The 23,076-nt window shown below is 45.4% G+C and overlaps 1 protein-coding gene across 6 annotated transcripts in view; it reads left to right on the forward strand.

Moving 5' to 3' along the window:
- Nucleotides 1-23,076, forward strand: part of ARHGAP23 (Rho GTPase activating protein 23) — a 164,851-nt gene that overhangs the window by 97,728 nt on the left and 44,047 nt on the right. For 5 of the 6 annotated variants that reach the window (XM_080979247.1, XM_080979244.1, XM_080979246.1 and 2 more), the window contains exons 3-6: nt 10,803-10,827; nt 13,599-13,691; nt 15,002-15,080; nt 19,287-19,341. In XM_080979247.1, the coding sequence (XP_080835373.1) occupies nt 10,803-10,827; nt 13,599-13,691; nt 15,002-15,080; nt 19,287-19,341 (252 nt within the window). Of the gene's footprint in view, nt 1-10,802; nt 10,828-13,598; nt 13,692-15,001; nt 15,081-17,198; nt 17,326-19,286; nt 19,342-23,076 lie in introns of those variants that run through there. The other variant, XM_080979248.1, reaches the window with a different exon arrangement.

The raw sequence follows: 23,076 nt of genomic DNA on the forward strand, positions 1-23,076 counted from the left end.
GATCACTCTTAGCCAAGTAAGATTATCTTCCATGAATGTGGTCTTAACAGTGTGTCCATGAGTGATTGTAGAGGCCAATTCTGGATCCACACATCCTTCCACAGTGGGGACAAAGGTTTCTGGGTGGGAATTGATCATGGTGAGGTTTGCCAAACATGCCTTCCTCTTAGCTTGTTTCTCTTTTTCGTCCTGAGTTTGTGCATCTTCAGAGTCCATGAAGTCTTTCATAGAGGCTGTTCTCCAATTGGAGTGCTTGCAGGCCAGTGTTTCCCAGTTGTTGGTGTTTATACAACTTTTTTTTTAAGATTTCCTTGAGAGCATCTTTTGTTGTCCAACGTTTTCCGAAACATCTGGGCAGCCCCAGGTAGGGCAAGGCTGTGCTAGGTGATGCATAAGCTTGTCTGACATTTCATTAAGAACATAGACCTTACACCGAGTCAAGACCATTGCTCCACCTAGCCTAATCTTGTCTACATTGACTGGCAGCAGTTCCCCAAGGTTTCATAGAATCATAAAATTGTAGAGTTGGAAGGGACCACAACGTTCATCCAACCAAAAAAACGTTTTGCCCGATGTGGGGCTCAAACCCACGACCCTGAGATTTAAGAATCTCATGCTCTACTGGCTGAGCTATCCCTTCACCACAAAAAAGTGTTTCCCAGCTCTAAGTGGAGATGCTGAGGATTGAACCTGAGAACTTTTGCATGCAAAAGCGCATGTTGAGCCACTGACCACTAGCCCTTCCCAGCACTACTGGGTCTGTTTTAATTTCTGATGAGCTGACTGGATGTGGTGGTTTCATCCTTTGTTTTTAGACTTTGATCCTCTTTGACCCGCACAACTTTGCTGAGCTCTTCTTTGATTTATACTTTTCCTCCGTGGCTGCACATTCCACAAGTTTGCTACAAACTGCCCAAAGCAAATTCAGCTGCTAACAAATTTAACAGCTTTTAAAATTATTACCTGTCAGCCTCCAGGGGATCTTTCTTTCCTGATCCTTCTTTTTTCAGAAAATAACTTTTGTTGAGTTCTCTGTTTTCCTTTAAAAGCTATTCCATCTCATACCTAATCTCTTGCGGGTGATCTCTTAAGAGTCTGATGTGCATAAGTAAAGCTCGCTTCTACTCTCCCTGAGTGTCCAGAAGCTTTCCTTTCCTCAAACACAGAAACTGTTGGGTTTGGAATCCTACAGAATTTGCTGCCTGAGATGGGATTCCTCATTGACCCAAATCCCCCGGTTGCCCTGCCCTAAGCAATAGATAATGCAACTAGCTGTGTGGCCTTTCCCTTTTGAATCTGAAGAGCCTGCCGCCCAGTTTTAAGGAGGCGCCATTATTTAAGGGGCCAGTAGCATCCCAACATGGGGTAAATACTTGATACCCATTACAATATCAAGGAGGCTGCTGGGCTGACCTCCATCTTTGGAAGTTGGAACTGACATCCCTTCCTCCACATGCGCATTCCCAACACGCACCCCGAGTGCAGTTCCAAATTCCTGGGAGCTATTTGCTGACGTCCCATTCCATTCTGATGAAATGTCTGGCATGGAAGCACTGTCGCTGCAAGAGAGAGCCAGCTTTCCGGCCCTCGCAGACCAGAGACCTCACCCTCCCTTTTTTTCTTTTGTCATTTCAGAAAGGGAAAATGGGTTCTTTGCCAGATAAGTTCAAAGGCGCAGAAGGGTTGGCGGGAGGAGATGGGGTGGGGGTATGCATTAAACCGCTCCCGGTCTGTCCCCGCTGGTTGGGTGTGTTTTTTTGCAGTGTCAGCTTCATCTGTATAAAGGGTGACTGTTGTGTTTCATGGTTCGGACAAAAGGCTGCCCCCACTCCCTCTCCCTGCCAAAGTTGGCTCTGTTCACTTCCCTCTGCTGGTCCCTCTCTCTCTACCCCACAACCAAGATCATGCATTAGGGATCGTTCTTGCTACGACATGTACCCTGAAACTTTTAAGATACTCAATAAGTGGCCTGTTGGTCCTGATCCGGGTCTGTAGTAAAGTACTGCTCAGGATCAGAGCCACAAAGGGAGATAGTGTCTGGGAGGTGGAGACAGATAGGCTTACCGTCCAAGCTGCAGGTAATGGCCTAGTCTGAGCAGGGACTCCGTGAGGTCAGAACAACAAAGCAGCTGGCCGCAAGGGAAGAAGGTGTTGAAGGCATCTCGGATGGATCTGGTGTCAAGGCAGGAGGGTTAGCAAGGCTAGGCGGGTGTTGGAGCTGAAGTAAGATGGTATAGGGAGGGTAGAGCAAAGCAAGCTATCTTTAACCATATTGGACCATTGCTTCATCTAGCTCAGTATTGTCTGTACTGACAGGCAGCAGCTCTCTAGGGTTCCAGGCAAGTGTCTATCCCAGCTCTATCTGGAGATGCCAGGGACTGAACTTGGGACCTTTTAGTCATAGAATTGTATAGTTGGAAGGGACCCAGAAGGCCTCTATTTCAACCCCATGAAGTGCAGTAATTGCAGCTGAAACTTGGGTGCCTTGTTAGAACGGTGGTCCGAAAAAGGAATTAAATAAATGTGCTTGATCACTGAGCTGTGGCAGCTCCAGGAGCAGTATGGGATGGAGCTGGTAGAATGGCGAGCAGGCTGCTGTCAAAAGAGAAGGCAGAGTCCCTAGTGACATCTTTTTGGTTTGCTGTCGCTCCTTGAGCGAATGATAGAAACCACAGAGTGCATATGTGAATTGGGAGCACAACTTCTGGTTGGCCTTGGTAGTCAGACAAAATTTGTGGTCAATACCAGCCTCACCTCTTTCCCGGTTTTGGAGAAGGGGTGGGGTCTTCTGTTTGACTTCATGACAAGCTCTGGAGATGTTGAGACACAGCAGTGCATTTCCAATGCAGAATGTGGCTGGAGGCTTGATTGACCCTGGACTTGCCCTGGACTTTTGAAGGCTCTTCCGTTTCCAAGTTCTTCCAAAAGCTTATGTGATGTGCTTGCCAGACTGTAATATTGGTCTGCCACTGGCAATCTGGCAAGTATATTTGTGGGCTCCTGATTTATGAGAAAATTTCCAGCTTTTGTTTTCATGTCAAAAATAGTTCAAGGAATTCAAAATATTTCTTCAGAAGCATTGTGTGCAGATACTCACTTTATAAAAAAGTCATGTCTCGTTTCATCATTTTCCCTGGCAGCCGCTTCTCTGGCACATTTGTTTTTCTCTTGATGGCTGTTTCTTTTTTTACTTCCTAGCTGCATCATGCAAGTTATCCCAACCAATCAGGGATCCTGCAGTGAAATGTGTGACATCCCCGTGTTACACAGCCAATCATACTTGCACAAGTGAAGTCATTTGGGAACTGAAGTCAAGAATGGGCAATGTAAACGAATTGGTGGAATTTTTGCAGAGTGTTGAAAAGTTACCCAGAAAAGGAGACGGTTGAGGGTGGGTTTTTTCAACTGCCGAAATATTTGTGAGAAGCTGCAAATAGTTTCAGCGTAGTGCTGATCTTTTCTTCTTCACAAACCGAATGCTAACCCTTTACCATATTTTTCGCTCTATAAGACACACCAGACCACAAAACGCACCTAGTTTTTGGAGGAGGAAAACAAGAAAAAAAAATTCTGAATCTCAGAAGCCAGAACAGCAAGAGGGATCGCTGCGCAGTGAAAACAGCAATCCCTCTTGCTGTTCTGGCTTCTGGGATAGCTGCGCAGCCTTCATTCCATAAGAAGCACACACATTTCCCCTTACTTTTTAGGAGGGAAAAAGTGAGTCTTATAGAACAAAAAATACGGCAAATCTTTTGTTAGTGTTTTATAGAGTGCCATCAGTATATATGGTGCTTAGCAGAATAGTAGGCAAAGAAACATATTCCATGGAGATTGTAATGCCATATAACTCCAGAATGAGAAGACATTCCTTGAGGGAGGGAAGCCAAAGGTAACGCTAGATGAATGTAAGCAAATGCAGTTTACGTGTACTTTGGCTTTGTTCATTGCGTTAAAAATTCATATTTGGCACCACCATTCCACTCTTCTTCATGTGGTGGCGTAAGCAAAGCAAAGAAGCAAAACCCCTCAGGGGAATTTCAGCAGCCTACTTGGGACATCCCCATCTCCAGGGCAAGGAGAAGAAGCTTTGGCAGGGTGGGGCGCCAGGTCCGGGGGCTGGGTTTCGGTGGAGGTGACTCACTGGGGAGGGAGCAGGGAACCATGTGTTCCATGCCAGGCATTCTTTGGCAACCGTTGGCAGATGACTTCATTGCCTCCTTGTGCCCCAAGGGGAGTTAGGCACTGCAGGTAACCTCCCGCGTGCAGAGGCAGGATGCAAATTAACCTATACAAATTTTGGGAAACTGGAATATGGCACTCTCAGAAGGCACTACTTTGAGCCATAATGGGAGTCGTTGCCAGAGTGCAAACGAATGGGCTGAAGGTATGGAAGGAGGCCGAACAGGAAGCAGATTAGAGCTGGGTCAAACACCAGGAAGACAGATCAGCTGCAGTTCCTGGTGATTCAGAGCTGGGGCTGGGTGGAGACCAAGTGTCAGCTGGTTTGGGTATCCGGGGGATCTGGGACAAAGTCTTGAGGCAGGGCGGGAGGGAGGGAAGTTCAAGCACAAGGCCAGGTGGGTTATTGCTCAAATGGAGGCCTGACCCTGACCTGGAAGTTTTTAGCATCAGAAAGGTCATTTGTGTCCGGTCAGGGGAGTTTGGGGTGAGGTCAGCCAGATAAGGCAGAACGAAGCCCTCTGCTGGCAAAAGCCATCTCTGGAAGTACCTAGCTGCTTGAGCAAAGTGTGATAGTTCAAAACATATTCCATTTCAACTTGTGGATTGAAAGACGGCAAAAGGTGGAAGTCTCTGCTCTGATATTTGGGGGCTCTGATTTATTTGGTTTTATCAGAGAAGTCACTTTGACTTGCATATTTCAAACACAGCAGCTCATGATTTTAAAGAGTTTCCCCCCCCCCTTCTCTCTTTTTTAAAGGATATATTCTGGATAGACCAGTGGAGGCTGGTGCCCATTAGGAATGGTAGGGTGGAAGATAGGAAGAGCAACAGTAGGTGCCCTCTCCTGGCAGAAGAGCCACAGACAGAACATATTTGGAACTCAGTTTCCCAGGCTCTTCAACAGCAGCCACTGCTCTGCACAAGGTTCCAGCCTTAAAGATGCAACCACTATCACTAGCCCTGTCTGCCGCTGCCCTTGTTTGACAAGGGCAAGCCTTGAAGAAGGGAGGGAGAATTGATGGGTAGGGCTGATGGGGGGGGGTTCCTTAATATTATGCCCCTGGCAGAATTCTCAAAGGGGAAACCCTCCAAACATTTCTTAAAAGTTTTCTGAGAGCTTGTTAAAACTGGGCTCATTTCCTTAAGATCTGGATAGCACACAGAATGTAATTCTGATGTCCTTATAACCACCTGTGCCATCTCAAGGAATCCTCACAAATCATGTGCCCTAAATAGAAAGGAAGTTTGCAGAACAAACAGCCCCCAGTGATTCTTGCGAGCGAGTCAAACTGCAGTCTGAAGGGGAAAGATAATATGCTGCTTGGAACCTCCACCGAGCACCATCGGGGTGGGGATGGAAGTGGTTCTCTGCATGTTCCTACTGAGCCTAGAAGAGTTGTCCAACCCCCCACCCCATGCTGCAAGCTAGCCTCTGTCTCACTGGGAACAGTCAGTAGCTTCATACGTAGCTATATTTAGTGCCTTAATTATGATCCAGGGCCTCTGTGTGCATGGGGTTGTGTGCGAGTGAATTCTGGCTGGAGGGACTGTCCTTGAGATTTTGCCTTCGCCATGGCGTGATGTGAGTTGACAAGACCCAATGCTCAGAGGAGGAGAGGAGTGAGTTAGGGTTGCAGGAGGGTGTTTTTGTTCCAGTCCTGTGTGACAGACAAGGGGACACTGTGATATCAGGCCCTGGGGAGAGGCCCTTCCTTGTTCTTCTCTCTCAGAGGTGGTTCTCCTGCTGCAGCTCCGGAGATGGACATTCACACCCATGAACAAGAACGAATACATAATTCAGAGTGCCGTGGGAGTCTCTGTTAGGATGAAGGTTAAACTGCATGTGTAAGGAAAGCTAGCAAGCTGCTACTTCCCCCCCCCCCCCACTCAGTGGAAGTTGGTCCACCAGGTCAATTGGGGGCACTTCTCCACCAGCCCCAGTCTGTTCTCAGTGAGCCAGCGACCTGGCTACTTAAAACCACTCCAAGATCTGGCCCTACCTTCCAGCGTTTCCCTCCTTTTTCACAATGTTGCCCTTGTGCAAGTAGCAAGGAAGGAGGATGAAACTAGATTTAGTGCCTGCCATTGGCTCTGGCGCCCCCTAGTGTTAGGCTCCCTGCCTCCCACCCTACCAGTCCAATGAGATGGGAGGCTGAGTTCCATCCTGCCTGGGAATGCAGCAGTGTGGCTCCTTAACTTACGTCTTCACTATAATAGGCAGGGGAGAGCTTTCTCTTTATTTCCTTTGCCAAAATATGTTAGAGTGATTGATGTAACCACTACTGTTACTTTTCTCTTCCTCCCTCCCTCTCTCTTTATGTGTGTGTATGTGTGTATAGAGAGGTATTTCATAATACTGAATAAACTTGGGCTACCCTTTCTGAACACTGTATTCACACAAATGGCTGTTTTGCATGAAGACTGTTGCCTGCCCAGTCATCGAAAAATGATGACACAAGTGCACATTTCAGTTCTCAGGGGTGGTATCAGCTCTCAGCACTTTGCATGCACCCCCTCCCATACTCTCCTGGAGAATCCACTGGGGCTCACACTGCCTACTCCTGTAGAGCCTTGCCATCACTTGAGCCCTTCTAGTTGTGGTGTGGTTGTGGCCATCAGACTTGCCCTCCTTCTAGTTGCACACATGTGCAGGCATATCTAGCAGCAGAAGCGTTGTGTTTGGCTGGGAGCTGAATGACCACTTGACTCCCATTACAGAGTTGCTGCCACTTAAGCCCATTTGTGAGCAAGCAACAGGGGAGAGAGAGGTGTGTGGCTGCAGCAGCACTAATGCTGGGGAGCCCAACTGGTGGAAAGTGCTGGGCGTGTAGGGGGGCAGTGGAGGAATGACCTGGTTGGTAGCTGAGCTTTTCGATCCTCATTATGCACGAGAAGTTGTTTTATTAAAAATACCCCTGCACCATGATTCCCACGTTACGTTTAGTAGTACGTGCTGGTGAGCTCTTTCCTGCCTTCCCCAGAAAAGGCACTTCTCTCAAATAGTCCTGGGAAGTATGTTTATGTGTTTGTGTTTATGTGGGTTTTTATTTATTCATTATTTCCGTCATGAATCGTTTCCCATAAAACCTCCCCCAAGCAATTTTTGCAGTAAGAAAAACAACAATAAAAACACATATAAAAACAGTTTCAAGTCAAAGAGACTGGGATAAAGATCTCCACTTAAAAAGGCTTATTGGGAAAGGAAGCTCTTTTAAGGAGCTGCTTAAAAGATGATAGAGACCTCACCTGTCTAATATGTAACGGGAGGGAGATCCACAGGGGTAAGTGCTGCCACATGAAAAACCTGAATTCTACATCGTACAGAACTGACCTGTTGAGATGATATCTGCAGAAGGGTCTGCAGTGGTAGGTTGGATATGTAAAGAGTGAGAGATCATTCAGAAATCTGAGTTTTTGGAGTAGTGGGGTTGTCTGTCGACATCTCTCTTTCTCAGATATAAGTCTATGTTTATGTTCATATTGAAACTCTGTAAAAAAAAATTTAAAAATAAAAACCCAGTTCTAATACTGAGTGTGGGGTATACATTCTCAAAAAAGGGAAAGGGAGTGCTGGGAGCAACCTTTTTTCCTTTTAAAAAGTTCACAGCTGTGGGCATCTTGGGGCAGCATCCTTCAGCAAAAAATGCAGGTTGATCAGCACAGAAGGGGCACTGCAAGGATTGTCAGTAAGGTGGGGCAAGGCGGGGGGACTTGGCCAACCTGGTCTGTGTCCTTTGGTCCTGAATACTGAAGAAATGGGAGGTGGATTGCTGCTTCCTCCTGTAAGAGCTGTGACACGTCATCAGCTACACAGCCAAGCCAAGCTTTGGCTGTGTGCCCCTTTGCAGAATCTTGTTTGTGGGTCAGCTGGAAAGGAATGGGTTTGCTTCTTCACCCATCTTGCACTCATTTTGGGAAAGGACCTTACAGCAAAGAACAGAGAGACCTGCTTTGTTGCGAGTTCAATACTTACCCAGCGCCATGCGTGACCATAACAATCCGAACCCTCTGTCCAGATAGGACTAAGTCTGCCCTAAAAATTAAACTATGCAAATGGATAAGTTGCTTGTAGCCATGCTTCTTCTTATTCTACTTCCTATTTTTCTTGTTGTTATTTAAAAGCTGTTCGTGCATTTGCAAAACTGGGTTCATACTGATGTTTGGTGGTTCGGAGAGGATGTCAAGTGAGTTGTGGGGAGGCAGATTTTCATCCCCACCCCTAGACAAGAGGTGTTTGTGGGGTCCCCCCCCCCTCAGGACATATCATGTGCTTGCAGTGGTTAGCTATTCTATTTCAGGGCTGCTTTGCATTATATGTAATTTTATGCTTAGCATAACTGATACTATCTTAAAAGCAAAGCTGGCCAAGGTTTACATATGGGATAGAAAATTACAGGAAATATTTGGAGGTGGGATATGTATGGCATGGTGTTATAAAGCAACAGGACAAACAAGACCTGCTAAGATGGGAATTTTGCCAGGGGAGCTGTGGTTCAACATTGTGGGGAAAGGGGCTAAACTTAAGGTGCAATCCATTGAAAGCAATTTCGTTTACAGGAGAGAAGGCCGCCTAACCAATGTGGCTTGGAAGTGCTTAACTGTGGCTAGATTGTGACCTTTGTTGTTTGAACTTCTTTAGTGGAGATAACAGAGCATTGCAGAGTCTTCATGAGAGCCTAGTGGACGTAGTGGTTAGAGGGTTGGACTTGGACTTGGGAGACCAGAATTCAAATCCCCACACAGCCATGAAGCTCACTGTTGGGCCAATGACTGCCTCTCAACCTAACCTACCTCACAGGGTTGTTTTGAGGAAAAAATGGAAAGGGGGCAAACAGTATACACCTCCTTGAGCTCTTTGGAGGAAAAGTGGGAGATCAGTGTAGTAGTAGTAATAATAATAATAATAATAATAATAATAATAATAATAATAGGAGGCTTAAGGTTCAGCCCCCTGCAGCTCCAGTTAAAAGGCTCTCCAGTAGCAAAGCTTGAAATGACCCCTGCATGAGATCTATGAAAACTATTGCCTGTCAAGAATGGAGAGTACTGGGGTAAGATAGATCAGTGGACTGACTCAGTATAAAGTATACCTTATTCATTTAGGCACTTAGGAATAGAAGGAATATGTAAAGTAATAGTTCCAAAACTAGCCTTCAGTTGTAGCTGCAGATGCGGTTATAGCCTAGTCATATATGGGAAGGGCTGTAAATCAGAGATAGGTTGCACACCACTTGCGTGGACAACACTGAGCTAGATGAACCAATGCCTAGCTATAAGGCAGCTTCCTATCCCATCAGATAAACCATCAGAGCAAAGCAATACTTCAGTAGCTACATGAAAGGCTACTGGGTGGCTATAATTTGAAGAGAAGAAAAAACCCAGCCATGTCACAGTCAATGAACTGAAGCATTTAGTCACTTGAAAAATCAGAAGAGACCTTTTCAGATAGGTGGGTTAATAACGAAGAAACAGTATAGTCAGAGAGTGAGAGTATTGAAGCTTAGACCTAGTTTATTTTTCACTTTACTGTGGTGCTTATTTCCCCCCCTCCCCCAAATCTGGAGGCGTTTCAAAATGAAAACGGCATGCAAGATGTATCACAATAAACAATCTATACTGTTTAATTGTTAACCAGTGAAAAAGCTTATACCTATTTTTAAAGGTCTATATCGAGAGCAGGAACATATACAGTATGTCTATGACACGTGGAATTCATAGACATATATTGAAAAATCCATAACTGCACTCCTATCATCCACCCTAATAATCTCACTACATGCAAAGTCAGGAAAAGCTTGCTGTGTTGTGGCAGTGCGTAACCAGTTGGGTGTGTCCCCCCCCCCCCCAACATCTATTTTCTGTTCTTCGGGGCATAAAACGACGACTTGAAAATATAGATCTGTTCTTGGGAATGAAAATTTTAATCAGTTAACTGTTGATATAGATAATGAAAGTGAAACATTTTGCTGAACTTGGTCCCAATTTTTGTGAGGTTGTCATTAGCAGGATATTTATGCTTAAAAACATTGGGCATTAATCCTTAAAATTTTGTAAGATAATGGTAGTCATATTTGGGCAATCAGTTCTCTCACATGACAGTTACATGAGGGCTCAAGGAGGCTCACTGCATCTCCCATTCCATGGATTCAGAAAAAGCCTTGAATGAAAGTTTCTCATATTTTTGGAGGTGCATAAATTGGCGCTGCATATGATAAACTTAAAGCAAACTTATCAGCTAATGGATTATAATCAGAGCTTTTTAATGTGGGGGCAGGGGCTGTCAACAAGGGTGCCTGTTATCAACATTTTTGCTAATAGCAATGGAATCATTTTGCAATTTGGGAATTTTGACCTAAGGGAGAAGCATTAGATAGACAAGCATATATGCATTTATATGAGGGGTAATGCCGTAAAATCTTTGTGAGAATGAATGGGCAAGTTTATATGCCCTTTAATCAGTATCTTCCAAGTAAGGGCCAAACAGTTCATTATGTTCAAAGAAAAAAATCCAGCCACTAGTGGCTGTAACCAAGAGTGGATTTTTTTTAATGGGAAGGGAGGAAGAGGAGGTGATTAAGGAATCCTGGGTGGTCAAATTTTCTCTGTTCTCTCTTTTGTAGGAGGAAGAAAATGGAAACAGAACAGGTATGTATCTGTGTTTCTTTTACTCTAAGTTAGGAGTGGGATTCAGTCTTTTGTGTGCGCAATCAGAATCAGATTTTTTTTAACTTTTCAAGTGCAAGAATTCACGCCCACAATATTTTAACAGTTAAGACATAAGGGATCCTGTTAAGGGATCCTGAGTGTGCATTATTGTTTAAGAACATAAAGAAGTACCTTGCTAGAATAAACCACAGACCACCTAGTCCAGACTGCTTTGCAATGATTACTTTGAGAACAGTAGACGAACAATGACATGCACTCTAAACAGGAATGTGTAAAGAATAGCAGTGCCAGCAAAATAGCTAGTGAGGAAGCAATCTGTGCTGTTCCATCTAAATTGTGACTTCCAAATGGAAACAGAAAGTTGTGGATTGTCTTGCTCTAGACTTTTTTTTAGCTCTCTGGTTTGTAAGGAACCGTGGGATTTTAAGAAAACATGTATGAGACCTCTCAGACATTCCCACAAGACTTTCATTGAACTCGTATCTTCCTAACTTGCTGGGAAATGAATATATTCCTGTATGGCTGTGCCGTGAATGGTGAAGAAGACAGGGATGGCCTCCAGAGTAAAAACTGAAGGGAGTTCAAAATACTGGTGGCTTTTGTTCCATTGTGTACTGCACCTGTGGCCTTCTAGAAGTTTTTGAATTCCCATCGGCCTCAATGGAAGTTAATTACAGTGGGGCTTTTACAGGAGAGCATCCAGTGGATTGTGGGAGTTCTTTGTGTCTCCCACTCTGCTCTCCCTAATGGCACCTAAAAACTGCTTCCTGAGTTGGCTGCCTTAACTTGCTCCATGCAGAGGGCTTCCTTTGCATCTTACTGCTAGCAAATCTGTGGTGTCTCTGCAAAGTAGAACCTTGGCAGGGAAACTTTTGTGGTGCATTGCAAATGCTGATTCTCAGGTCCTCTTTGCATTCTCCACTACTGGAGGCAGAAGTGTATAGCATGACAGTTGTGGATACGGATAGCTTAGTTACCATGATCAGCCATTGCTATTATAATGTGTTATACATGGGGCTGCCTTTGAAAATAACACAGATGTTTAGTTCAGAATTAGGCTCCAGAAATTCGGTCTTGTGTGGGCAGTTCGAATGGTAGAATGTCTCCAAGCAATCCTCACACCAATTCTTAAAGAATTGCACTGGCTGCCTGTTTGCTTCCTGGCACAATTTAAGGCGATGGTGCTTGCCTGTAGAGCTCTAAACAGCTTGCTACCCAAATACCTGAAGGCATGCTTCCTCCATCACTGCTGGCTAGCGCCAATGGGAGTTTCGGTCCAAGATATCTGGAGGGAACCAGGTTGGCAGAGGCTGCTTTAGTCCGTTCTCATTTGCAATTGGTGGAGCCTGGTGCCCTTTGAGACTGTTAGATGTGAAGGACAGAGATGTAAATAGTAGATGGAGCCAGAGCCAATGATAGGCAAAGCCAATGAATTCTAGCCTTCTCTGTCTGTCCCCCTGCCGCCCAACCCGCCCTCCTTCCCTGCTGAGTTTGACAAGGAGAGTAGTAATGAGATTGAGGAGGAAGAAACTGATAACTAGTGCCACCCCTTGGACTGGATGCAAATAAGAAGGCAGGCAGATGGGGGCAGGCTGAGGTTTTGGGGGCAGCGCCTCACTTGCTCTAATGAACCAGACTCCATTCTTGAGTGAATGACTGGGGTTTCCTGGCACTGTAGTTTGAAGGGCAGTCCCAGGATTTTTTCCACGGTAGCTCTAAGGGGGCATAGTCTGCAGATAGCTGAGCTCCAGTGAATAATGCCACTCTTGGCTTCCTTTCCTAGTTGAAGGACAGGTCTGCGACTCTGGTGCCTTGAGGCGGGATTTTGAGCTGAGCAGATCTGATGCCGTCGGAACGCATCACTGCTCTTTATCCTTGATAGAAAATTTTGCTTTTCTGGGAGCTGCACTCAGTCTCATCCTTTAAGGGGGCAGGCACTGAGGGTTGTGCTCTAGCCAGCTCCAAGGGCTGCTGGTAGTCATGGATGATATGACCGTGCATCCTTTTGGACTGTGTCACGCCATGGCTGTTTTCATGGTAGGTCAGGCCTAAGCTCCCTGGTGAATCTGTCTCATGGGCAACTTCCCAAACCACCTGGGACTTGTGGGCATGATTCCACTCCCACACAGAAGACCATGGAAATAAGTATGAGAGCCATCAGGACTTCTAGCATTTCTTATTTCAAGTGCTCATATAAGTCACTTAAAAGATGTTCTCCTCCTCCTACATGTATGTACCCAATCCTGAAGATCCTCTTCAGAAGGGAGGTGAAGGGAGGTGGGTGACTACAAAGGAAGAGGGCCTTCTTGGTGGTGGCACTGTAGTTATGGAATAACTCCTCAGGGAGGATTGCTTGGAGACATTCTACCAGTAGCAGATGATCTTCCAACAGCCGACTCACTGCTGAAGAAGAGGGGGAGGTGGTTTAGAGGTTGGCACAGTGGAAATACACTAGCAGGAGCACCAGATTGGCTATTGTTTTATGGCCTTTTCAGCACGGAGCAAATACATTTCCATTCACCCAGGCCAAAGCATCCCTGGCTGGCTTTAAAGTGGCTTTAAATAAACCTTATGCTCTCACTGGTTCAGCGTGGTTTTACGCCAAGCTGTTTCTGTTGCTATAATAAGCAATTAATATGATTGTTTTTGTTTTATGAGCTGCCTAGAGAATTTTGTTGAATTACCGGGCATCCAGATTTAATAAATAATAACATCAAAAGCACTATCTCGCGTTCTCTCCATCGCTTAAGGCCCCTCCCGGAACCGTCTGGAACCCATGGACACCATCTTTGTGAAAAGTGTGAAGGAAGATGGGCCAGCACACAAGGCTGGCCTCCGAACAGGTGAGAGAAGGGACTTCTTTTTGAATACATACTTATAGTGGTACCTCGAGTTACAGACGCTTCAGGTTACAGACTCCGCTAACCCAGAAATAGTACCTTGGGTTAAGAACTTTGCTTCAGGATGAGAACAGAAATTGCAGTGCGGCAGCAGCGGGAGGCCCCATCAGCTAAAGTGGTACCTCAGGTTAAGAACAGTTTCAGGTTAAGAACGGACCTCTGGAACGAACTAAGTTCTAAACCCGAGGTACCACTGTACATTGTTTTATTTGGATGCCACCTTTCCATAGTTCAAACTACTCTCAAGGAGACTTACGACATGAAAAAAAAATACCCAATTACAAATAACAAAAGTAGCCATATACAATAAATTAAAGAATCAAAAAATACGGAACTGATCCAAACAATTTCCACACAAATAATAAGGGGGTTTAAAATAATAAAATTTAAAATCAATAGCCGCAACCCCCCAATTTAGGTTACTCCCCTGATTATGTCTGCAGCAGTACCCAGAGATCCATTTTCATTGGCTGGCTAGTTTTTGACTGATTCTACCCATTTTCTTTTACCTGAGCCATTTCTTGGTTTTGTGCATGGCCCTGTTCAGCCTGAAAGCATGGGAGCACAAAGTTTGTCGGGCCTGGAGGGTATGCTGCCTCCACCCTAACCCTCCTGCATCAAGGGGCAAGGTCCTATGTGGGTTTTGGCTAAACATCCCTGCAACTGAGAACCTCGCCTTAACAGGGTTCCTGATCACTAAGAGACTTCCAAGTGCCTAAATGTGCTTAGAACCCCCCTCAGACTTTCCCGCTCACTGCAGCCCTGTTTAGGGAAGTTTTTAATGTTTGATGTTTTATTGTCTTTTTAATATTCTGTTGGGAGCTGCCCAGAGTGGCTGGGGAAACCCAGCCAGATGGGCAGGGTATTTTTTTATTATTATTATTATTATTATTATTATTATTATTATTATTATTATTTAAATGGGACTCCCCCCAAGGACACATTCTTTCCTCATGGGTGTCCTCATTCTTTCAGACTGAATGGGTGGCTACAAATGCATAGGTCACTCACCTGCATATTTTTTTCATAATCGATCCTGGTTTCAAAATCCAGCTTTTCTTGGTGCAAGTCACCTCAGTAAAGACCCTTGGTATTTTAGACGTCTTTCCTTTTTAAAAACAAACCTCTCCCTGCTCCCGTGCCTTCCGTACAGGGTGAGATTTATAAGAAAGCAAAACAAATCCTGAATTGCTTGCCTCCTGTCCGTTTTTGTGTTGGTGGGCCTTTTTCTGTTAACCTGTCCTCTTCTGCAGGAGACCGTCTTGTCAAAGTGAATGGCGAAAGCATCATCGGGAAAACCTACTCACAGGTCATCGGCCTCATACAGAACTGGTGAGTTAATCTCCATCTTTCCCCTTACAAGGAACACAGGCTGGTCTTTGAAACTGCTACCTCTTCTCTTTCTCAAAACGTTTCAGGTGGTGGGGTTTTTTTGGGGGGGGGGGTATTTTGGCTTGAGAGAGAGCTTAATTGAGATACTTCACCCTTTTAATTTATTTTAACACATTTACAACCTGCTCTTCCATGGTAGCCATGATGGCTCTGTTCTGTCAACGCTATCGAAGGCAGTACAGTGGTACCTCGGGTTACCTACGCTTCAGGTTACATATGCTTCAGGTTACAGACTCCACTAACCCAAAAATATTACCTCGGGTTAAGAACTTTGCTTCATGATGAGAACAGAAATCGCACAGCGGCGGCTCAGCAGCAGCAGCAGGAGGCCCCATTAGCTGAAGTGATGCTTCTGGTTAAGAACAGTTTCAGGTTAAGAACAGACCTCCAGAACGAATTAAGTTCTTAACCCGAGGTACCACTGTAAGCCTCTGAATACCAGTTCTTGGGAATCACAAATTGGGATGATGCTGCTGCGTTCGGTTCCTACTTTTCAGACTTCTCAGTGGAACCTGGTTGGCCGTTGTGAGGAAAGAAGGCTGGAGTAGAAGGGCCTCTGGTCTGATCCAGCTCAGGGCTCCTCTTTTGATCTTACATATAATTCCTGGGTGGTATTTTGCCCTCTGGGTGAGCTTCTGTATAAACTCAGATGGTTGCTGAAATGATTTAATAGTGTACACACACACAAAAGCATGAGTCTCTCCTTTATTCAATTTTAAAATGGGCCAGTGTCTTTGCCTTGGGCGTCTTGCCCAAGTACCCCTCCCAAGCACGTGTCTTCATTGCTCCAACTTGTAGTGCTCTTTATAATCCGTCTGTCGTCTTTGCCACATTCTCTGCTTTCTCCACCTCAACTCCGCTCGTTCTGATCGTCAGGCGGGCAGCAGCTGTTTTATATCCCCTGGCACTGCAACTGGTTTTCTCACAGGGACGTTGTTTGTCTGGTGATAACCATATGAGCCCCCACTTCATTGGGCCTTCCGGGACAAACCTACCATTTGAATCCTCCTCTCCCAGAACTCTTTCCATCAGCAGCCATTTCCACCAGGCTGCATTTGAGGGAGAGGGACAGACAGACACCTGGGACCAACAGCCATTTTGGCTCCCGGAACTGTCTCCTTGGTTTTAATTCCAGCTAGGAAACTAGGTTCCTGAATTTCTTTCCTTTCCTCCGCATTCCCTTTTCTCATTTGTATTGTGTTTCTTGCAAGATTGTAAGCCTGTGGTCAGACATGCCTTAAATAATAACAATCTGTGTACAGTGACAATAGGAACCCTGCTCTAGAACATTTTGCCTGGCATACTGTTAGAGCAGAACTACACGGGGCTGCGACTGAAAATGACATTTTTGCCCTCGGTCTCCCTGTCTCGCCTTTGTTCAGCACCTGCTGTTGATGGGCAGGGTAATTGGTGTGGTGATGTCAGCACAAAGAGGGAGGAATCCAAATCCCATGTTTGTTATAATGTATAGTTTTGTTCAGTGCTTTTTTCTTGGGGGGGGGGCGGACGCAGGGGTACACATACCCCTAAACATTTTGTGAATCTTTGTACTTTTTTCCATTTACTGTGTTTATTTTCCCCGATTTGAACTATAAAATGGTGATTTTCTTGAGTCAAAATGAGAGTACCCTTAAACATTTTTTTTAAGGGAAAAAAGCACTGGTTTTGTTCTTGTAATCTATAGATTCTAGTTCCTCAGGTGACTTAAGTTAGCTGTGTCTGATGATGTTTACAGGCACTTCTCTTAAACAGCTCTTGTGAAAATGTATCACTTCCCCTGACCAGGGGGAGGCACTGCATTCAGCACTTAAAATTTGGCCTGTTCCTGAGGCAAAGAGAAAAAAATGGCCTAATAAGAGGCACTGCCTCACCGTGTTTTGTAATGTGGCATTGAGATCTATTAGCCTTCAGAATTGCGTATGGGACGTGGGGAGGCCAGACTAACCTGAGAAGGGGACCTAAATATAGCGAATAGGGAACGTGTAAAACGAAATCAATCCAGCCAGGAACTATATATATAAAATGCCTGGCCCAGAAGCATCAAAGGCGTGTGGAGGGGGGGGGGGACCTAGCCAGGGGAAAACAGAGAGAGACACAGAGAGAGGACAACTCTGCAGACAAGCTGCAAAAAGCAATCGTAAAGGTTGCCCGTCAGATGACTTGCAAGCCTTACAAGAAAAGTTTGGTAAGAAAAGTTTCTGGCTTGAGGCCCTCTTCTCAGTTGTCTGGGAGTGAATTGACGGGGTGGGGGGGGTGAGGAACTGGAAAATTTCTGAAAGCCTGGCTGCCATGAAATCTAGGGCTGACGCCTGAAATTTTGGAAATATTTTCCCCCATCTCTGAGGGAAAGGAATGGCTGTCTTTTTCCACCTGAGGTAAAGGGGAGGGGAAATAATTAACTGGGTGTGCAAAGAACAAAGCTTAAAATGGGCAAAACTAGGACCAGCCTGGCCAGGCCGCAGTGGTTCATGGAAAGAGGCAATCTTGCCAATGTGTCAGATTGATTAAACAGCTATTAATTATTCTGGACTGCTCATTGAAGAAATAGTTTGTATTGTGGCCTTGCCCTCCAGATGTTTTAGACTGCTGCTCTCCTCAGCCCCAGCCAGCACAGCTGTGGGAGTTGTAGTTCAAAACATCTGCAGGACGCCAGACTGGGGGTTGTAGTATAATGGGTCGCGGAAGGCTGTTGCAGCATTGAGCTGTGAGCCGGGAGATCCTTGTGTTTGATTTCACCTCAGCTTTGGAGTTACTAGGCCTGAGGACCTAACTAGATATTGTGGAGGGCATGTGGCTGTTGCTGACTCATGTCTGCCCCCCGCACATCCCCCTGGTAACTTCTAGTAAAAGAAACATGAGATGTGATGTCAAAGAGTCATCAGGGCAGAGACTCAGCCCCTGGCATTTCCCGTGGAAAGACGTCACATGGCAGGGCTAGGAAACAACTCTTGTGTCTTGAGGGGCTGCTGCTGAGTCGGCCATTGGGCTTGACGGGTTGCTCTTCTGACATGGTGTGAAGCAGCTTCTTACAGCAGAGACGAGAAACATGTGCCTCCTCCCCAGATGACACTTGTCTGCAGTTCCCATCAGCCTCAGCCAGTATGGCCAATGGATGGTGATTATGGGAGTTTCAGTCCAACACCACCAGGAGGCCACCAGGTTCCCTGTCCTTGCTTTACAGTTTAGGTTAGGACCACCTTCCTCCTCATCTGTGCATTAAAAACATCACTGGAAGCCTTTCTCTGGGTGTTTCCCCTTTATGAAGTCAGGCTTTTAGCAACCACCAGGAAGGCCTTTTCGGTGGTGGCACCGCATTTATGGAAGGCTTGTTTGGTGCTCCTATTTTTGCACCAAAGACCTTTCTATTTTCTCAGCTGCTTTTTAAAACATGAGCCAAAATTGGTTTCAATCTGCTGCCTTGGTTCTAATTCTGTGATGCTTCTGTTGGCTTTTTTTTAATGTCTGCTGTTTAAAATCAAATTTGTTTTGTTGATTATCTTGCTTTTAATTGTTTGGATTCCTGAGAGTATTTAGTCTTGAGGATGGGACTTAAAGTTTCAGCAAACACACAGCAATAAATAAATAAAAACTGTTAAAATTAGCTTTCCAGTTTGATGAGGGGGTGGCTAGAGGTGCCCCCTGGTGTGGCTTCCTTTTCCACCCCACCCCACCGCATGGCATTGGGCATTTTCACTTTTCAGTGCCTGCTAAAAACATTTGTGTTTAGGCAAGCATATTCAGACAAGTAAAGCCCTAAATGGCTTCAGCCCTTTATATCTGAGGGAGCATCTCTATCCCCATCGTTCAGCCTGAACACTGAGGTCCAGCTCAAAGGGCCTTCTGGCAGATCCTTCACTGCGAATAGTGAAATTACAGGGAACCAGTCAGAATGCCTTTTCAGTAGTCACCTCTACCCTGTGGAGCCACCCTCCTGGCAGATGTCAAAGAGTTTTACAACTATATGGGTGTGTTTTTTGTAGACATTTGAAGGCATCCCTGTTTCAGGAAGCTTTTAATGCTTGATGGTTTTCTCCCACCTACTTTAGGAGTTAGGTTGGGTGGTTTGAATACATTTAATTCCTATTCGTCACTAAATTGTGTTTGTTTGTTTTTTTCCTTTTGTAAAATTCTGTCTCCTCATTGCAGTGAAGATGCTTTGGAGCTCTCCATCATGCCCAAAGATGAGGATATTCTACAGCTGGTGAGTGTCTTACTGGATGTTCTCCTGGTGGTGGTTTTTGCTGAGCTGCATGAAGAGCAGCTTGGACTTGCTGAAATGTCCCCATGTTGATTAAGGAGCTCAGCACAGAAAACCAAAAGAGCCTGTGTTACTAAAGTGCGGATCATTTTATTCTCACGGTGCAGTCGTACCTTGGAAGTCGAACGGAATCTATTCCAGAAGTCCATTCGACTTCCAAAACGTTCAAAAATCAAATTGTGGCTTCTGATTGGCTGCAGGAAGCTCCTGCAGCCAATCAGAAGTCACAGAAGCCCCGTTGGATGTTTGGGTTCCAAAAGAATGTTCACAAACTGGAACAATCACTTCCAGGTTTGCAGCATTTGGGAGCCAAAACGTCCGAGTTCCAGAACCTTCAGAATCCAAGGTACGATTGCACTTTTCATTATACATATGAGCAACATTTTATTGATTACAATTTTGAAAAGTGTGTGTGTGTGTGTGTGAGAGAGAGAGAGAGAGAGAGAGAGGAAGGGAGGGAGGGAGGGAGGGAGAAAATTGATAAAGCTTGCCAGCTGTAAATTGAACATCCTCAGTCTGAAGTGTGCAAGGCCCAAGCCTTTTAGGGCATTACAGGCTCAAAGCAGCCCCTTGAATTATGCTGGAAAGACAACAATGCTGATGTAGGAACATGGATGCTGTTGGTTCTTGGTGACCTCCAGAATTGGCCCAGGGCAACTTAGGAATTGTGCTGAGCAGCTCTCTTACAAAGTTCAGCACAAAGGATCACAGCCACAGAGGCAGTTACTCTCAGTTGAGGTGTAAGGAGCCGGCCACCCGAAGTTGCTTTTGCTTTTTCCACATCTCGTACAGCAAAGGAACCTTTGTGTGGGTTTCCCTCTGCCCTGGTGCCTCACAGGGGTGTGTCAGCATTCCTGTGGTGCGAAAGCCGGCTGGGCCAGCCAATGGGAGAACCCTGGGCTACAGAGTGACTCTTGACAGGATGCACGGAAAGGAATTCTCTCGGCTCTCTATATCCCTCCCACATCAGGACGTCCCCCAGTTCTCTCTCTCTCTCTTTTAAAAAAGCAAAACTTAAAAGGAAAGATTGAGAAAGAGAGGAAATATTAGCTTGGACGTCAGAGATTCCCAGGGGAAGGGAGGACTGGTCTTTTTTGAAGAGACAAGAGAGAAAAGAGAGAGCAACAAAAGATACAGGACTATAAACACAGCGGCGAAGGAAGCAAAGGTAGTAATTTTATATTGCGTGCATTCTGTCACTATTAAAAATAAACATTGTGGGTATCTTTGGTCAGATCTATTGGCCTGAAAAATGGAGCAGAGTTTCTTTGGCAGGCAAAAATGTCCTGATTTTTAGCTAAGTGGCAAGAGGGTGGCATGTCATCCCTGCTCCAAGTAGAAGGCAAATGGATTTTGCCTTGTTTGCCACAGTGCCTGAAGTTTGGCAGGGGATGGGGGCGAAGGGTTTTGTTAGCGCCAGGCAAACTGTTCTCTAGCAGCTGATGAAAAACATTTTATGGCCCACAGTAACACTCTTCTTTTTTATTCTATTATTTTCTTTTCGTTCACTCTTGTCATCGGCTGCCTTAACAAGGAGGCTCTCGCTACTGCTTTCAGCCGAGGCTTTGTTTCAGACATAGCTCCTTTTTTGGATCTTGGCAAGACCTTGGCCAGAAATGTGGTTTCTTCTAACAGAGGCAGGATTCCAGTGTGACAGGAGGGCTGGGACAGGAGCAGCTATGAACCTTTGGGTCCTTAGCGTGGTGTCCAGATGTAGATTCTAGTGAAGGCGCCCTAGCAAAGGTTTAAGGTGGGAGGGTGAAGAAAAGGGGCATCCATATATGCTTGAAATGGTGAAGGGGAAGAATGGGAGCTCTTTCTCTTTACCCTTCCCACCCATCTCTGTTTGACTCTGGCAAGGCCTCTCTCAGTGAGGAGCAGCTTGTTTTTCCTTCTGCACACAAATTGCATTCTGGGATTCTATCCTAGCTAGCAATGCTTCAGATGTGGGCATGAGTCAGAATAAGTATTTTTTTTCCTTTCATGCTTGGACACACCAATATCTGCAATCCCCCACCCCCACCCCAATTTAAGACATAACAAATTCAGTCCCCATCCCTAGCTTCTCCACTTTCGTTTTGTTTCTGGAAAACCTTCCATTTTTATTTCTCAACTTACCTTAAACTCAAACCACCAGGGAAGCCTGGTGATTCATGAAAAGTGAGCCTGCTTTAGCGTTAGAGGCATATTTGTGTCATTTCATGGTCGAAGGAATAAAAGAAATGTGCAGTCTCTTATATCTGAATCCTAAACATTCTTACCTGCAGCCTCTCTGACGGCGTTAGAAGTTAACAAGGACACTTCTAGCAGGTTCAGATCCAGCTTTTGGGTGGCCACCCTCCTGTCTGGTGATCCCCACTCCATGTGTCCATTGGCCAATTGCTTGCCCAAGAACTAGCAAGGAAGCAACCTTCAGTGGTTTTTAGCTTGCAGACCACTGCCAGCTCACTGGCCCAACCAGTGGAACAAGAGGGCAGGTTGGGGGGGGAGGGCCGTAGTCCTGGGTCAGAGGTCAGCTCGTGTCTCCCCAAGCCAGGTGCCTACCCCTATCTTTGTGTTTCCTCAGCAAACAAAGCTTTGAGGACATGCGTTTGCTGAGGTAATGCCTAGATTTTGAAGAGCCAGGTTTGTAATGTGGGGAGGGGCAAAGAAAGGCTTGGCTGAGATACACACCTGCACAAATACATCCTTTGTATAAATACTTATATGGGCTAAAATCCCCCTTGCTACTACCATTGACTGAAATGGCTGTGATTGCACAGAATCTTGTGGATTTGCAAAGATGGCTATAAGTTAGGGGCAGGGAAGCTGTGGCCCTCCAGATGTTGTTGGGGGACAACTCTCATCAACCCCTAGCCAGCTTAGACAACAGTTGGGGTAAGGGGAGGTTTAGTCCAGCAATGTCTGGAGGGTCACAGCTCCTGATTCGCCGCTGTAATCAAAGTAGTATTTTCTCTCTTTTTTCTATTTTTGGCTGCTGCTGGTGGGGAATTTCTCAAAGCATCTAGAAACTGGAGAGGTTCTAGTTTGGCATGGAGGCTGCAGATATAGAGTAGTTTAGGAAGCGGTGGAAGAGTGCAAGGGAACCGAAGTAATGATGCTTATGAACGAGGGGGAGAAACTCAAAAAAGAGGGGCTATGGACTGTTGATAGGGTGTGTGTGTGTGCAGAGTGTTACAAAGGAGTGAATATCACTTTTTTCTTCTAAAAATATGCTTGATCATTTGCTACAGGGCTCTGGAATGTGTGTAAGGTCAGCATCTGGTTTTGCTAGAGGGCCACTTTGAAAAGGGGCTGGGAGGCGATTAGCCAAACTTATGAGCACTCTGCCCGCAATTTCTGTTTTTATAGCCCCAACATCCCTCCAGGTTCCTAGGTTTGCAGCTGGAGAACAAGGCAGCACACTTAGGGGGGAGGCAGGGAGAAGACACCATCAGTTGCTAACCCTTACCATATAATAATGCTAGTGTACTCAGCCACATATATTAATTTCTCTGTTTTGTGGGGCACATTTAAGGACCAACTCCTTGCATGTTGTATCCTGTTTGCCTGTGTAGATAAACAGTTGCCTTTTTAAAACAAACAAACAAACAAACAAACAAACAAACACAAAACACCAACCAACCAACCAACCAACCAACCGTGTTTTTATTTATTTTTCAAGGTACAGAAGACACA

This window comes from Podarcis pityusensis, assembly GCF_964106645.2.
Source record: "Podarcis pityusensis genome assembly, chromosome: 13".
Taxonomy (NCBI): Eukaryota; Metazoa; Chordata; class Lepidosauria; order Squamata; family Lacertidae; genus Podarcis; species Podarcis pityusensis.